The sequence below is a fragment of the Oreochromis niloticus genome, linkage group LG14 (assembly GCF_001858045.2).
Source record: "Oreochromis niloticus isolate F11D_XX linkage group LG14, O_niloticus_UMD_NMBU, whole genome shotgun sequence".
Taxonomy (NCBI): domain Eukaryota; kingdom Metazoa; phylum Chordata; class Actinopteri; order Cichliformes; family Cichlidae; genus Oreochromis; species Oreochromis niloticus.
In genome coordinates, this window is record NC_031979.2 from 40,415,262 (window position 1) to 40,432,425 (window position 17,164).

Below are 17,164 nucleotides of genomic sequence, written 5' to 3' on the forward strand. Positions count from 1 at the left end.
TTCGTTTTTCACTTTTATTTTCTTCTCGGTTCAGTTTCACCGAATTTCTCTGTTGTTGATAAAATCATATTTTTGGTGGATTACATTCAACATTGATTCAGATGTGACTTACAGAGTATTGATCAGTGATCATGTGATCAGTTGTATTATACACAGCAGTGTCCTGTTTGTCTTATTATATGTTTTACTCCAGACTCTCTGCAGCCCTCTGGAGATTCAGCAGCAATAACTCAGAGCATGAAAGTTTCTCTGTGACTTTATTGGTCTGACCCAGTTTGGTCCAAGCTTCAGCTGTGGGACAGACGTCCTCATACTGGTGTACAGAGGAGTTCATGGTCCACTTGGTGACTGTGAGGGGACGGTTGGTGTGAGGTGTCTGTGCTGACATGTTTGGTTTTGTGTTTCATGCACAAACATCTCCGGCCTGGTCTCTGAAAAAGGATGTCGTTCCAGAAGCTTTGCAAACCTCAGCTGTGCTGCTATGTTCTGTTCAGAGAAGAAGCTTTCTCCTGCAACACTTCCAAAGCAGCCATAGTAGTACAGTCCTTTCTAACTTTGACCTGCTACCTGAGGCCCGAGGAGCTAAAGCAGCGTTGTTCAGACAGCACAAGGCCCAGCAGGAGCTGAAGGGGTGCTTTGAACAGAGATTCATGCAAAGCTCCTCCAGTCGAGTGTGAAACGAGCAGCAGGGGTCTCGCTGAAGGATGTTTCGTTTTTACTCCACTCAGACAGCATCGTGTCGTCTATCTCACACAATAATCACAAAGGTCGTTTTGATCCATCGTAGAAGGACGAGAAGCTTCAGCAAGCTGAAATTTTTATTAATAATTAAATCAAACCACACGTTCAACACACACACTGAAAAACATCAACATTTTATATGTGCGCGTGTGTGTGTGTGTGTGTGTGCGCGTGTGTGTGTGTGTGTGTGTGCGCGTGTGTGCGCGCGCGTGTGTGTGTGTGCGCATGTGTGCGTGCGTGTGTGTGTGTGTGTGTGCGCGTGTGTGCGCGCGCGTGTGTGTGTGTGTGTGCGTGTGTGTGTGTGCGCATGTGTGCGTGCGTGTGTGTGTGCGTGCGTGCGTGTGTGTGTGCGTGCGTGTGTGCGTGCGTGCGTGCGTGCGTGTGTGCGTGCGTGCGTGCGTGTGTGTGTGTGTGTGTGCGTGTGCGTGCGTGCGTGTGTGTGTGTGTGTGTGTGCGCGTGTGTGTGTGTAGTTGGGGGTGAACGGGGGAGTTCCGGGGAGGAGGAAGAGGAAAAGATGACCATTTCCTGGTGCAGTTACAATAAAACAAACAGGAAACAAGGAGCAGAGCTCCCAGCGAGGAGCGCGGAGACGGACTGAAGCCAGCAGACAAGCGGACGACGGACCCGGCTCAGCAGAACTAAACCGAGAACCAGACAGGAACCTGAAGCGGGACAGGAAACGGAGCTGAACTGTGCGGGAACACGAGGCCTCTGTGAGTCTGAGGAGAAACTCAAACCCTGCTGCAGGACGTACGGAAAGTCCCAGGACGGGTCAGAGATGTCCCCGTCCTGAGCCCCGAGCAGACGTCCTGGATCACTCGCTGCTCCGCACAGAAACAGGTGAGAGCTGCTTCTTTACCCTCCCGCAGAAGCTGTGATGTGACTCTGTTTCTCAAACTTGTTTCTGCTGATTTTCATGGAAAAACATGAAACAGTCACACGAGAAATTCTTCTTTGTCAGAGGAAAACAGACCTGCTCCGGCAGGTCGGTCCAGAGACCTGGACCCTGAACATCCTGCACTTACAGGGTTTTAAAACCGGGGCCTCAGGCTGCGTTTGGAAAGTTTACCCTCAGGGTGAACTGATGTGCCTCAGATATGTGGTGTGTGAGAGAAGCTCCTGCAGAGCTGCCTCCAGGCTCAGTTTTCAGATACGAACACGTCTTATTAACGTCATCGTAGATTTCTCCTCAAAGCAGATGAAAAATGCCTCTGCCGCTCCGTCTCTTCTGGGCTTGGATGCCAGGAATGTCTTTCTCAGAATTCACAGAACGCCGCTTACAGTTTCCAAGAAAAAGCATGCTGGAGTGGGATCTGAACACGTCTAACTGTGAGTGGATCAGATACCCACAGGAAGTTCAGTGTTCCACTGTAGGTGGAAATGCAGCTTCTCTGCCGTGGCACCGGTTTCCAGAGAAGATGCATTTCCTCCCCCTAAAGCTTCCCTGCAGTGCCATGGTGATCGTTTGTAATGCTGTACCATCAAACTGATTTCACTCGTGTTGCAGAGGCCCTTCAGTCAGAAACACGACAGGAAAACACATTTTATTTCAGTCTAAACTTTCATTCTGATAAATTTACCAGACTGAATCATTTTTATAGAACATGAGCAGACAAAGAGAAGGAAATCAAATCAATATCTATTTTTGGTTGCCTCCATTGTAGAGGGCGACATTGCCTCTGTGTCCAGTCAGGGGTCAAAGTGGATTCAGCAGGTGGGGAACCTAAAATCAGCTGTAAGGCTCAGTGTGGGGAAAGAATCTCACAATCATTCCCACTGAGAGCTGCAGTAGATCTTCTTAGTGTGATCAGCTGACCTGTAAACACCTGAATTCAGCCAGATGTCAGCAGATGTTTCATAAGCTGTCCTGGCTGATGTGCGTCCTGCACACTGACAGCACACTGATCATCCTGTCTTTATATTAGAGGGCCACTGTGCAGCAAGCTAACCTGTTTATCCTGCACTAACCTGCAGAGGGTTTTCATGCATCCTTCCTTTAACTCTAAGCTCTCTTCTTCCTCTCCTGTCCTTCTTTCTTATCTTTCTCCATCTCTGAGTGAACTCAGCTCTCTGTCTTTTCTCTCCCTGTGAAATCAGCAGCTGGACCTTTAGCTGCAACACACTGTGAGACAAACTGCACACACACAGTTTGTGTGTTTGCTGATGATTGTTGAGCTGATAGAAACACCTAAAAACGTTACTGCCTTTGTGCTCGCTCCTCGTCTGTAGGGTTAGCTCCACGCTGACGCAAACGCAACGTACAGACACCTGCAGTCGTTCAGGTGTTGGGTCAAGACAAAGCAAACGCTCTGTGACGTCTTTGCTGCGACGTCTCCTTGTGATTCACACACGAACAGCACTGCCTCACACTGACTCAAACACATCAGGCCTAAAGTAACGAGCCTGCTTTTAAAATGTGGGGAGTAAAAGTAAGAAGTAGTCAGAAATATAAATACTCAAGTGAAGTACAGATGCCTGAAAATTCTACTTCAGTACCGTAACAAAGTATTTGTACTTTGTTACTTCCCCCCAATGTATGTGATCCACATGATCAGAATCACTCTCTGTGACGGCATTTTTTCTCTTTCACCTGCGAAGTGTGACGACATGAATTTCAGTCATGGATTGCTAACTGGCAATTGCCAGTGTTAACAGACCTCTCTGCATCGAATCATATCTGTTATTAATCTCTGTCTCTCTTCCACAGCATGTCTTTATCCTGTCTTCCTTCTCTCACCCCAACCGGTCGCAGCAGATGGCCCCGCCCCTCCCTGAGCCTGGTTCTGTCGGAGGTTTCTTCCTGTTAAAAGGGAGTTTTTCCTTCCCACTGTCGCCAAAATGCTTGCTCATAGGGGGTCATATGATTGTTGGGTTTTTCTCTGTATTATTGAAGGGTCTTTACTTGATAAAGTTGCATTGTGGCGACTGTCATTTGTTGTGATTTGGTGCCATCTAAGCTAACGGCTTAGGTTTTCCCAGCACTGCAGAGTCTGTGGAAACTTTGTTTTTCACATGGATGTACGGGGAGTGAGTCGCTTTGGGGGGCGACCTCTGGTGGACGTTAGAAGAACTGCAGTTTCAGTGAGTCGGATTCAGATTTGCAGCCTGAGGTTGACGCTTCCTTCTGGATCAAGCATAAAAAACGTACTTTATTGCAGTGGCCGGTTGAAGGTGGTCAAACGGAGTTTCCTGTGTTATTCTGGAATGTTCTCTGTTAACGTGTCTGCTGATTGTCTGGTTTGTAAAAGTAGCCCGACATTGATGTCACATGACTTGTTTTGGCTGATTTACACAAACACCTGAAGGTAACAGCAGCACGCGCTGACACTGGGCTTGTGAAATCGTTGCCATTTTTGTGGAAGAGTTTCGATTCTCGACTCCTCGGCCGGTGAAACTGGAAGGAACAGCAGCAGCAAAAACAAAACCACACTGACTGTACAGACTTCTCTCTTTGTGCCCCACTGACCTGAAACCAGCTCTTTTATTAAATCTGTAGCTGCTGACTCGGCTGCACAGCTTTCCCTTCACATCGACCGTTTCACAATGCTGGTGTGAAATTTTGGAGAGTCCAGCACTGATCTGGAACAAACTCAGGCGTATCTGTTTGAGTCATCGAGCTCTTTATCTCTGGGATTTTCTCTCCTGAAACTTGCAGCCAAGAATTCGTCCACAGTGAAGATGATCAACACGGACTCACGTATGAAATTCAACACAAACATGAACCATCCTAGTTGATTCAGGGTGGTGGGGGGGCTGGAGTCCATCACAGCAGTCATGGGGGAGGGGGATACTTGGACAGGTGACCAATGTGTCTCAGGGCTAACACAGAGAGACAGACAACCACTCACATCCACACCCACGGCCAGTTAGCTCGAGCCCACACATGACTGTGGGAGGAAGCCACAGGAGAACCCAGCCAGCACTGGATTCAAACCCACAACCTTCTAGTGGCAGCAGTGCTAACCGCCCCCGTGGTCGTCCTCACGGTGGGATGGGTGATCCTCACTCTCTGCTCAGATTTAACCGTGTTCGTCCTCCCCTGATGGAGCTCCTCCCCCTCGCCGTGTCTGCGATTCTTCCACGGAGGACGCTGTGGAGGTCACCGTGCAGCCGTGTGAAGCTCAGGCACACAGCGCTCCTCACGGAGCAGCCAGCTGATCTGAGATCAGAGAGAAGGACTGAAGCTGAGCTGCAGTTTGCTCAGATAAAGGACTTATCACACACAGACACACAGACACACACACAGACACACAGACACACACACACACAGACACACACACACACACACAGACACACACACACACACAGACACACACACACACACACACACACAGACACACACACACACACACACACAGACACACAGACACACACACACACAGACACACACACAGACACACAGACACACACACACACAGACACACACACACACACACAGACACACACACACACACACACACACAGACACACACACACACACACACACACACACACACACACAGACACACACACACACACACACACACACTGCTGTATGTTTGATCAGTTTAATCTGATGACACAAACACAGTTTTAAAGGCTGGAGACGTGAGAGTTACCGAAAAGAAACACTAAGGAGGTTAATCGGGTATTCATCAACCCTCAAACATCTGTGAACGTTTGGTCATCGACAGCACATGTCATCATCATCATTAAAGGATTCAGAGGACGTGGAGGAGTCTCTGTGCGCAGGGACGAGGCTGATAACTGCACACGCTCAGGAACCAGCGTGGAGGTTACAGCTCCATCATGCAGAGAAGAAGCCACATGTGACCATAATGGAGAAACAGCCTCATTTCCTCTGGACCAACGCTCCTTTAAAACTGATCCCAGGTCAGATGAATCCGGTGCTTTTGGCAGAAAACCGGAGCCATGTTCTTGTTCTGTTTATAATTATTTATTCCACATTTGTGCGACGTGTCATCGACCTCAGCTGGGTGGGAAACAACATTTAACCCGGACCGTTATCACCTCATAAAACACGCTGACTTTCTCCTCCCGTGATGCGTTCCAGGCGCCTCTGAAAACTGACGTTTCTTTGCTGGAGCGAGTCGTTTCAGGAAAATGGAACAAGGGGGAAAAGAGGAACGATTGATTCGGAATGTGTTGATCAGAGGTGAGAAAATCATGGAGAGTGTGGTGAAAGGTCATCTGTGACTGAGGGCAAGGTCACTGGGGTCAGTGTGTGTGTGTGTGTGTTTGCTTTGACTTGTGTTGAAAGCAGTTAATGAGTATTGTGAGAGTTCTTTTGTGAGGTGTTTACCAGCTGATGGATCCAGCCAGCCAGGAATGTAACACACACACACACACACACTCGTTTTCATATATTAGTGGGGACATCTCATTGACATAATGCTTTCCCTACATGCTCACCATGACCTAACTGTGACCCTGACACTAAGCCACGCTTTGAGCCTCAAACATTACCTTCAAACTCGTGGGGACGGACACTTTGACCTCATAGGTGACTGTTGGTCCCCACAGTTATAGTAACATGCCAATTTTCTGTCCTTACAAAGATGTCGGAACATGTACACACACACAAACAAACACACACACACACACACACACACACACACACACACACACACACACACACACACACACACACACACACACACACACACACACACACACACACACACACATTTCAGAGGACATTACACTGACTTCCATTTGCTTCCTGCAGACTTCAGACTTTCCCTTCAAGTCTAACTTTAACTGTTTTCTCTCGCGTTCTTGGTTTAGTGAAAAACAGAAAGAACAAAAGAAAACTCCAACAAAGAAAGAGTATTAGACATAATGGACTAGACATAAAAGCTGTGTGTTGGTGCTTCTCTCCACCTGTGCTCATGTGTATATACTCGCTGTGCTGTTCCAGCAGCTGAAGTTGAACTAATCTGTAAGCTGCATGTGTTAAAAATGCACAGTGGAGCTGGTGGTGTCCCAGCAACACCTCCCTGTTATACTGGAGGCGTTGGGGGAAACTGCTCTCAGTACCTGCTGACTGATTAGTTTTAGGCTACGTCCACACTGATGCGTTTTTGTTTGAAAACGCATCGTTTTCTCTCCGTTTTGGCCTCCCGTCCACACTGAGACGGCGCTTTCCTCAAGGAAAAACGCAGCGTTTTGGAAACGCTCTCGAAAGTGCATACATTTCAAAACAGAGCTGTCCTGTCGCAGTGTGGACGCTCGAAAACGCAGACTTTCTAAAACGATGACGCATTTTAGTCATGTGATGCAGTCATGTGACTAATTAAACAAAGATGGCGGAGGACATTATACAGCAGTTGTTTTGATTGCTCTCAATTTTGACAGCCCTAAAAAAGATTAATATCAGTCTGTACATGCTGCAGACAGCTTTTCTTCAAATTCTTTAATTCTCACTCACTTTTGCACATGTGCAGGACTGGAACGTAAGCGCTTTCGGCCGTTTCAATGTGGACGCACAACTCTGTGAAAATGACTGAAAACGCTAGTGTGGACGCGGAGCGTTTTCAGACGAAAACACCGTTTTCAAATCTATCCGGGCTCGTGTGGACGTAGCCTTAGATTGATTCATTTATTTAACAAATATCCTGATAAAACTGCACCAGTCACACAGATTTAGAACGTAGCAGGCCTGGACACACAGCTAAAACCTAAAGGTGGGTTTGTGGAGTAAAAAGTCAAAGATTTTCCTGCTGGTATGAGGTGGGAAAGTTGGGAATCTCAAAACAGCAGTTGTAGTAATGAGACTAATAAGGCTGTTACAAGGTGCTTCACATGAATTATGTAGTACATGGTATGAAGTCATGGAGTGACCTCGAGCTGATCTCTCTGTCTTGGTCCTGAGGTGAAGGTGTGCTGAGTCTGAGGACTCTGGTGCTTCCTGTCTGTCTCTGCTGCTGTGAAAAGTCTCCAGTGCCCCAAAACAAACACGGGAGAGAAACGCTGCAGCACACACAGGCAAACCGGTGATTAATGTGTTTGGGGCAACAAATCCACCAGATCAGGAACACAAAAACCAAATCTACGGTGGCCTGGCGGCCCAGGGGGAAAAACACATAACATCTGACCAAAAGACAAAGTTCCAGCCTGAATTTAAAAGGTTCCCCAGATATCGACAGTTCTCCTCGGGCACAGGGGCGTGGATAGGAGGGGGGCAGGGGGCGGCACCGGCCCCACTGAAATATGACACCACAGGATGAGAGCGAGGATAGAACCTGTAGGAATGTAACTGAGTACTTTTATGCAAGTATTTTGTATTTCCATGTCATACTTACAGCTTTTAGTATAATTACTGCACCTCGTAGAGCTTTTGTTGCTTATTATTTGGCAGAATAATTACATTATTATAGGCCGAGCTACTGAACAATAAGTCATCATAATAATCAGAAAATGCTGAATTACATTTGCACTTTAATAAATCAGAAATGATAACACAATAATGTCATGTATTTACTTTATTTAAATAAGGTCTAAATGCTTTTTTCCACTTTGTAAAACAATTATAATCCTGAGATTATGTTTACATTCTTGTACAGTCTTTCCTCTCACATAATAAATGTGCAACAGGACGCAGGGCTGCATACGTGCATCAAAAATCTGGTTTAATACAATTATTCGGTATTTCTGACTAAATATTCAGAGTTCCTGTAACCCCCCAACCCCCATCCCGTGCTGCATTCTCGGCCTCTTTGTTACGCTGTTGTTGAGCCTGCGGTGAGCGGGATGAAAGTGCTGATGGTCGCACATCAGCGGGACGCGTGGTCGCCGAGTCACCAGCGAGTCTGATCGCTGTTAAATGAACAGTGAGCTGGTTTGTGTGCCAACTGTGACGTCAGCACAGTGTTTACGACAGCACCCGAACATCATCATCATCATCATCATCAGTATAACAACAACAATTATAATAATAAAGTCAGTTTGTTTTCATGGATTCATTAGACCTGTGTGTGAGACACACGTCATATATGATATTATTACAGCGATAAAGCGTCAGCGGTCTCTGACCTATCACTGCGCCGCTCCCTTTGTGATTGAGAAATTTCCGACCGTGCCTGAAGGCAGCACCCTCCTCCTCCTCCTCTGTGCGTCTTCAGTCCCAGAGCCGCAGCTTTCTCCTCACACTGAGTCGAGCTTTTCTCCGCTGTCTCGTCGCCCGGTGTCCGGCTCCTGGACGCCTCAGCCCGGCTCCTGGTGACAGTGTGACCCGCCGCTCCGCCACCATGTCCCCGCGCTGTGAGTAACGAACACCCGCTGATGGAGCAGTGAACACGGAGAGTTTATTATCTGTTAGAATGATTTCAGATGCAGAAAAGTGAAAGTTGTCGGGGTTTTGAGCAGAAACTAAACATGACTGAATTTAAAGTGAGGATCGGATTTAATTTATTGGGATCGATCAGTAATATTAGAAAAGACAGGAAGTGACACTTGGCAGCCATAAAAGTGAAAATCAAAGACTTTTAGCTGAAACTGGATTTGTGGGTATTTGCAGTAAATGTAAGTGCGGCTCATTATTGACTGTTCCTGGCAGTTTGTGTTTCCCTGTCAGGCTGTGAGTCTGCTTCTTTAGAGGTCAGCTGAGGTCAGAGGTGTTTCTCCTGCAGTAAAGTTCCCTCCGAGTCCTGAAGCTCCAGTCCACAGTCTGCTCTCTGACTTGGCAGGTGTGACCGTGGCAGGAAACGTCATTGATTAACTGAGTGCAGGTGAAAGTTTGCTGCAGATCACAGGTCCACGCGAGCCTCCTGATGTCTCCGTGGGTTTTGATCAGCTCACTGAGGGACTTTTTAATGCTGCTCTCTGATTGGCCCTTGGCTTCTGCTCCTCCTCACATACATTTTTTAAAATTCTTTGATTCCTTTAGAGCAGCTTTGCATGATTCAAAGTTCAGAATAATCCTTCTCTCTATTAACTCAACCTTTGCCTGAAACCACCTGTTTTAGTTTTAGCCCCTCCCACTGTAACGGCTGGTCCTTTGAAGCCAGCTTCTTATTGACTCTCTCCTGCAGGTGTGCCCACAGATGACCATTTAAGGGGTTTCCCCTCTCAGTGACACCGTGATAAAGTTAGTGTTAGTTACACCGACCCCGCTGAACAAAGATGTTTTAAGACAAAAATCCATCGTTTTAAAGACGTTTTCATTCCAAAGTCATGAAGATTTGCATCTGCTTATTACCGAGGACTCTGTTTAAACCTGCAACAACGTTTATTTTCAGTACAAACAAACGGTGAAGTCAAACAGCGACAGGTACAGAGCAGCGTGATCACACGCAGTCACCATGACGATGACGACAGAGCCCAGCAGTGTCAGAGGATACAGTCTGAAGCCCTGCAAACTCAGTAGTCAGTGAACGCAGCACGTTCCTGCTTTTTTGCCATTAGTGCTGCAAACAAACAGAAGAATGCAGACTGATCAAAGTCCAGGCTTTGTCTTTATTTGTCCTTCACACCTTTCTTTTTTCATGGCTTCACCTCCCTGCGTTTCCTCCTCCTCCTCCTCCTCCTCCTCCTCATCTTTATTCAGCTCAGTTGTTTCAGAGGCTGAAACGCTGCAGAGTTTTAATAAATGAACGACTGAATGAAGCATAAAAAAACTGTCCACTGTGATGGAAACATAGAAATGCGCTCCTCCCCCGCTGCTGACTGTCACATTTTAACTTCCTGTTGGGCCATGTGCAGAAAAAAAACAAAGCAGATATGACAGATCTATGAACTTCAGTTTCTGTGCGAGCTCTTCTGCCCTGCAGAGGAACTCTTTTGACCTTTGACCTCTCTACTGTCGGGCATCCAAAGTGCTGATAGCCTGCAGATGACTCCAAACTGCGATCTTAACCGAGCAGTTTTTTGCTTGTAGCCAAACGGCGAGTAAAACAAAGTAATAAAAAACGTGACGACCAAGCCTGAAAGCGTGTCAGCTCTCCGGACGTGATCAAAGTTTCATGTCTGATAGTGTTTATCGCCGCGTATATTAAAGCTGCTCAATTATGGCAAACAGCCTAATCACAGTGATTTGGTCGGTATTGTAACGTCCGTTGTTTGACGTGATTATTCATTAACCTAACAGGCAGATATGGAACTTAAGAAGCTTCCTTTCCAGGTATTTCTTTTAAATGTGACTCAAAAAGCAAACAGCTGAAGTGCAGGTGGAGGAGGACACAGGAACACACCGGGTGCTTTCTCATCATACTTGTGTTCCATCCTTTGCACATCTTCAAACACAAGGTTCTTTTATTTTGAAAATGCATTATGTGTCTGATTTCCTGTCCTCCTCATCTGCTCTGTGCAGGCAGATCTGCAGATTAATTTCCACTGATACTGCAGCACGTCTGATGGGATTGTGACTGTTGTCCTCAGCGTCAGGTCAGGTTGGGTGGGTTCTGGTTCTCAGGCTCAGACCAGTGAGTGTTTTTAACCCTAACGTCCGTCTTGCAAGGCCAAGAGGTGACCTGCGGCCTTGGCTGTTGGAACAGTATTTGAGGACCTCAGTAACGAGTGGTCAGGGTGAGAAACATCAGAGAAAACCTCAACACTTTGTGCTCCACCAGCAAAGGATCTCGAGCTGGTTGCCTCCCAGTGAGGAGGCATCTGCTCTGGTTAAGGGTGGAAGTGTCAGGCTCAGGGGAGACTCGGAGGCAGACCGTCACTAAAGTTCACAATTTATTACACACAGACACCAGGTGCGGATATATACAGGTGAGGGGGCACAGGAAGAGGGTCTCCGGGGAACACAGGCACAGGAAGGGAACGGGCTATGTACACAATCCTCCACTGAAGCTCAGGTTAGCTCGGACTCTGGCTTTTAGCTCACCACACGGCGGTCCTCAGGCTGGCGAGAAATCTGGCACAGGGAGGACGAACAGGTGAGTTGCGGCACGAAGGAAACTCGGGAAAAAGCTCAGACTTGCAATGACACTGACGAGTGTTACACAATAATCCAGCGAAGAAGCACTCTCAGCAGCCGCCTTAAGAAGCGAGCGTGGTGATGATATGATTGCTTGCAGGTGTCCGAGCCAGGGGCTGGAGCCGTCATGACTCCGCCCCGGTAGAGCGCAGTGCGCGGGAGGGGAGAGAGAGAGACGCAACACAACAAAAACACTTGTAGCCATACAGAGTCAGCCGAGAGGGCACAGGGTCATGACAGGAAGAGTGTTTCTGCAGATGGGCGTGAGAGAAGGATAAAGGAACCCTGTGATGGATTTTGATGGCGATTATTTCTGATTCCGAGCTGTTCAGTTTGAGGACATTAGCCTACATTCATGCTTTTAACTGGCTGTTGCTGGCAGAGGAGGGTCTGCTGTGATTGGTTGTTTTGCTCTCAGGAGGTTTGATCGTGTGCTAGTTTGACTGAGAGTCATGCTGTGGTTTAAAAGGTGTTTGCTGTTACCTGCGGACGTTTAAATAAAATGATTTCTGTCATTAGCCTGACTTGGAGCCTTCAGTTAGCTGATTGGTGCTCGTCTGGATGAACTGAAGCAGTTGGTGGTTAACCAGATAACCAGACCATGTAATGGTTACCAGCTGCTAACCCACTCCTGCTACTACCTGTTAATGTGTACATTTTGGTCCCCGGCCGTGACCTCGATATTTAGCTTGTTTTTCAAGGCTAAGATTGGAGCTGGTTTAAAAAGTCCACAAAGTTTAAAACATGTGGAAGCAGCTCAGTGTTACCTGCTGACCGTCCTTCACCTGACCCGTAACAATTAAACAAATAAGTGCTTTAAGAGGAAGTGCCGTCGTCTAACGACATAACAACCAATCAGAGTGAAGCTTTCATCCCACTGATCCAGCTGAGCGCTAACCCTTCAGCTGACCCTGTTGACTCAGGAGGACACAGTGAGCTGTGTGCGTAATGAACTGTGACCATAAACCACAGTGTCATCGGCACAGAACTGAAAGCTGAGAATCTTCTGTAGTCGTTGCTTCAACACTTTTTTTATAAATGTTATTATTACTATAATCATTAGTCGAAATCAGCCTCGGGAGCAGGAACCATGGGAATTCAGGCATGTGTAAACAGACTGACGGGTTAGATGTTGGCTTGTGGACGTTTTATTGATCATCAGCAGCAATAAAACAGAGACCTGATGGAAAAGGACACAGGCACGCCTTCGCCTTCGCTCATTCAACTTATGACCTTAATAAACTTAACAAACCTGAGCAGCACGGTCCAATCAGCACAGCTCCCACAGCATCAAGTCTGCACACGAGCCGAAGAGAAACGTCTGGGAAACTGAGTTAAAGGATGATGGATTTGGCTCCATGCAGGCTGTTGGGTAACATGATGTTGGGGGGGGGGATTGCCAAAGTAAAAGCAGAGTTTGAGACTTTCTGCTTCGATCTGATTCGCCGGAGCGCAGTCATAAAAGCTGATTCATGCTTTATCGCCATGAGCTGATTAAAAACATATAAAAGGCGGACATGTTGGCTGTTACAGAAACAAATATTAACAGGGATTCAGATTTAAGACTTTGACTTTTAGACTGTGGATTTTAGAAGACATGAAGGTCAAACCAAAACAGGAAGTAAACATGAATAAGCATCCAGTTCAAAGCGTCTCTAAAGTTTTCCAGTTTTTAGATTTAGTTTTCTGTGGATCCGTGACCCTGTTAAACATGACAGAGCGCTCCCGATCTAAACTCAGATCTCTTCCATCTGAAGTGAACTGCACTCACACAGGTTGCACAACAGCCATCTGTAGATAAACGTGCTGATGATGTGGGCTCAGGCGTCTCAGGTGTCAGATTCAGTCTGGCATGACAAAATCTTTCACCTTTCAGATTGTGTGTTGGCCAAAACACTCACATTCATCTCAGTGTTTTCATTAAGGCACCAGCCAACAGCAGCTCAGAGGATCAGAGGCACATCGCACAGAGATTTCTCCGTTTATTACAGATTCAGAGCTCTGACCAGCTGACGTCCTGGAAACTTTCTCCGTTTGGTACAACATCAAAATAAAAAAGCTGCTTTCCAGATGTAAAAGAACAAAAAAAATGAAAACATTATCTGGAAGCAGCTGTGAGTGAGTTGGCAGAGAAACACAACACAGGAAGGTCCAAACCTTCAAAATAAGAGCGATAGAACTAGTACATTAATCATGGATGGTTCTCCTGGGTGGATTTAAAAAAACCCAAAAACATCTGAGCACCAGTTTGGTGAGAGAACGTCTCGCCACAGTTGGAGTCACTGCACTTTAGCCGTTACCTTAGTGAATTACTAGTAATTTGGTTCAGTACACCTAATCTTAATAGAATAAAATGATTGCTCTTAGTTTTGCATTAATATGTAACATGACCAGCTGTGGTCAACACTGACACCAATCCCTTTGTGTCAGAGTTTGAGTTCTTTGACACAAAGCAGACAGGAACGTTAAAAACTGCACACATGTTTTTAGAGACACGTGACTGCTGGCCTGGGGTCTGCAGACACTCGTGCTCTCTTTCAGAGGCTTGTTTTACCATTTTCACCATGACATAAAAACAACTCGATGCTCCACCGGCTCGTCCAAATATGCTCACGTCTGCCTCCAGACCCTCCATCGGGCTGCTGCACCTGGCTTTTAGTCAGAAGCTTCAACCGTTACATCGCTAATGCATGTTTGGAGCATACTGTGTGTGTGTGTGTGTGTGTGTGTGTGTGTGCAGTACTTTTCCTTTATGCTGTGAGTGGGAAATGAAGCTGTGCTGACTACAGTTAGCATCAATCATCTGCAGCATTACACGGTCAGCTCTCCACAGCCGCCTTTTCACACACACGTTTTGCGAACTGTGACGTCTTTTTTAACATTTTTTCTCCACCTTTTCCTTCATCTCCACACGTAGAAGCAGCTTCTGGTGTTAAGTATTGCATCGTGTGTGTTTTTGACACTCTGAGATCTGACCGATGAGCCGGGCTGCTCTGATAAAAAGAACTTTATGGCTCCAAAGTCCCACCGGCCACCTCAAACCCAGCTCAGACCGACTGGGCGGGGCTGATCCATGGTCATTACTTCCCAGTTTTAAAGTCCAGGATTGCGTGTGTGTTAGGGTGGATTATTATCATGTAACTCACAAAAGTAATAATAAATAAATCGATGGAATTCGCCTGAATTCGGTTCCTTTTCCTGCTCCTACGTGTTGCCCTCCTCAGCAGGAAGCTGTTTAACAGTCGGGACGCAGCGAGGCCGGCCTGCACTCTGAGCTGCAGCTGCAGTGATAATAAGAACAGGCTGCACAGGTTTGCCTGCAGGCAGAGGACAGAAAAACAAGCCAGCGCTCCACAGATCGCTCTGAAACTCCAGGACACCGCTCGGGACGATTATCAAATTACCATCACATAATATAACTGCTCTGATATGAGGTCACGGTTACCCACACTGCATCTGTCTCCCATTAAGGAAAAACTGTCAGCTCAGCATCGTCTGTGAGAGAAAGCAACTCTTCAGAAAAATGGCATATTATGTCCTCCATGCAGAGAGGAACGTGCAGCTGGGACTGAAAATACTGCAGCAAAATGCGCGTCGGTCATGCACATGGCAGCTCGTAGGTCGATGTAGGCTGACGGAGGAAGAGGAGTGATATTATCAGGAAACTTCTGGCAGTTATAATGTTTACAACGTCGCTGTATCCTGAGTTGTCATACTGTCACTTGAACCATTAATGTAAGAAATGAGACAGCAGAAGTTTGGACAGTGCAGGAGAGGTGAAGGACAAAGTGCAGGGAGGGTGACGATGGAGACGAGTGTCAGGGATGGATAGAGATGGAGACGGTGGAGGCCGAGATGAAGGTGTTCAGATGTTTATTGGGAGTGAGCAGCATGGAAAGGACCAGGAATGAGCCCGTCAGATGGACAGCTCAGAGTCCGAGAGGCTCAGATGGTTTGCACATGTGCAGAGGAGGGAGGGTGAATATGATGGAGCTGCCAGGCAGGAGGAGAACGACGAGCTCAGAGGGGGTGGATGGATGTAGTGGAGGAGGACATGGTGTGACAGAGGAGGATAGGAGGAAGGCAGATGATCCACTGGGGAGACCTCTGAAAGGAGCATCTTGGATAACAAGAGGAGAACTGGCCGAGGCTGTCACTGGACAGTGTCCCAGTAAGAGCAACCTGCTGGGCTCCACATCCAGTCGCCAACTAATTTTCTCTTCCGTCGAGCTGAAGTGCAGACTTCCTCTCACATCATTGAAATGTCCTAAAGATGATTTCCTGTCTCGTTGGAAAACTGACGGCACAGACTGAGAGAAACTCCTCTCGCTGGGTCAGCTGACCGGCTGCAGCTCTGTGGGAACGCCGTCAGACTGACGTCCAGAAACACGGCGAGAAGCTTCCACATCAAACCGGCCACTTATCATTCCAGTCACTTAGCAGCAGATTCCCAGTGAAATTCCACCTCTGTCTGCTCACAGGCTCACTGTGTGTAAACACAACACGGATTACTGTGTGTGTGTGTGTGTGTGTGAGTCTGTGTGTGTGAGTCTGTGTGTGTGAGTCTGTGTGTGTGTGTGTGTGTGTGAGTCTGTGTGTGTGTGTGAGTCTGTGTGTGAGTGTGTGTGTGTGAGTCTGTGTGTGTGTGTGAGTCTGTGTGTGAGTGTATGTGTAACCAAAAGGCATTTCCAGTAGAAATGGGCTGACATATCCTGAGCATAACCATGTATAATATCCACTGAAGTTAAAAAGAGGTGCTTTGCAACATTAAACTGCAGTGTGCCAAATAAAAAAGTGAAATATGTATTTTTCGGACCATAAGGTGCACGGGATTATAAGGCACATTAAGCGAAACAAAACAGTCAGATAAATCAAACTTTATTCAACTCATTCTTCTTGCTTCCTCCACTTCTGTACCATTGATTCATTAATGCTGTATTCTATCACAGCTGCTCTATTCCCATGTTGCTGCAGTATATTAATGACTAACCTGGTATTGTGGATGGATTATCTCAGTTGTTCTCCTGACTGAAGTTTGGTCCGTTTACAGCATCCTGCCATGCGATTGCATTTGTCCCTAACCATCGGGAACCCTCACGTTAACTTTTATCGAGTGGAAAAAAGTTAGCGTTCATCCTCCAGCTTCACTGTGTTTATGCTATGCTAACATAGCTGTTAGCTAGCGATCACGTAGCACATCATTATATAGCAGCTAGCCCAACTTCAGTAACCCTACAAACATCACTGCTGTTTAGTTTTCTGTCTTCATTTATGTTGGAAGTGATAGCAGAGCTGTACGTTTGAATGTTTCAGAAATCTCTCAGTCAGAACATGCTATATCATGTTTAGGTAACTAGCGAAACTAGCGAGCTAACTTCCTGCTAACTTCTAACTCCGTTAAATGTAATAAATTCTGTTTTCATGGATGCCTGGATGTTAAACTTCAGCATTGCTGCTTTACCAGGTGTAACTATGATCGTTTTATTAAAGATGAAAGA

The 17,164-nt window shown here is 46.7% G+C and overlaps 1 protein-coding gene and 1 long non-coding RNA gene across 2 annotated transcripts in view; one reads left to right on the forward strand and one right to left on the reverse strand.

Annotated features, from left to right (window-relative positions):
• LOC109200070 (macrophage receptor MARCO) overlaps positions 1-9,012 on the forward strand; it is a 13,654-nt gene extending 4,642 nt beyond the window's left edge. The window contains exon 8 of the mRNA XM_025897932.1: positions 8,808-9,012. Within this exon, the coding sequence (XP_025753717.1) occupies positions 8,808-9,012 (205 nt within the window). The remainder of the gene's footprint in view (positions 1-8,807) is intronic.
• A 1,926-nt stretch (positions 9,013-10,938) lies between these two features.
• LOC112842073 (uncharacterized) lies at positions 10,939-16,714 on the reverse strand. Its single transcript, XR_003213682.1, has 2 exons — positions 16,657-16,714; positions 10,939-16,152 (listed from the first exon to the last, which is right to left on the reverse strand). It is a non-coding gene; the product is annotated as an uncharacterized LOC112842073 (long non-coding RNA).
• Positions 16,715-17,164: the final 450 nt, after the last annotated feature.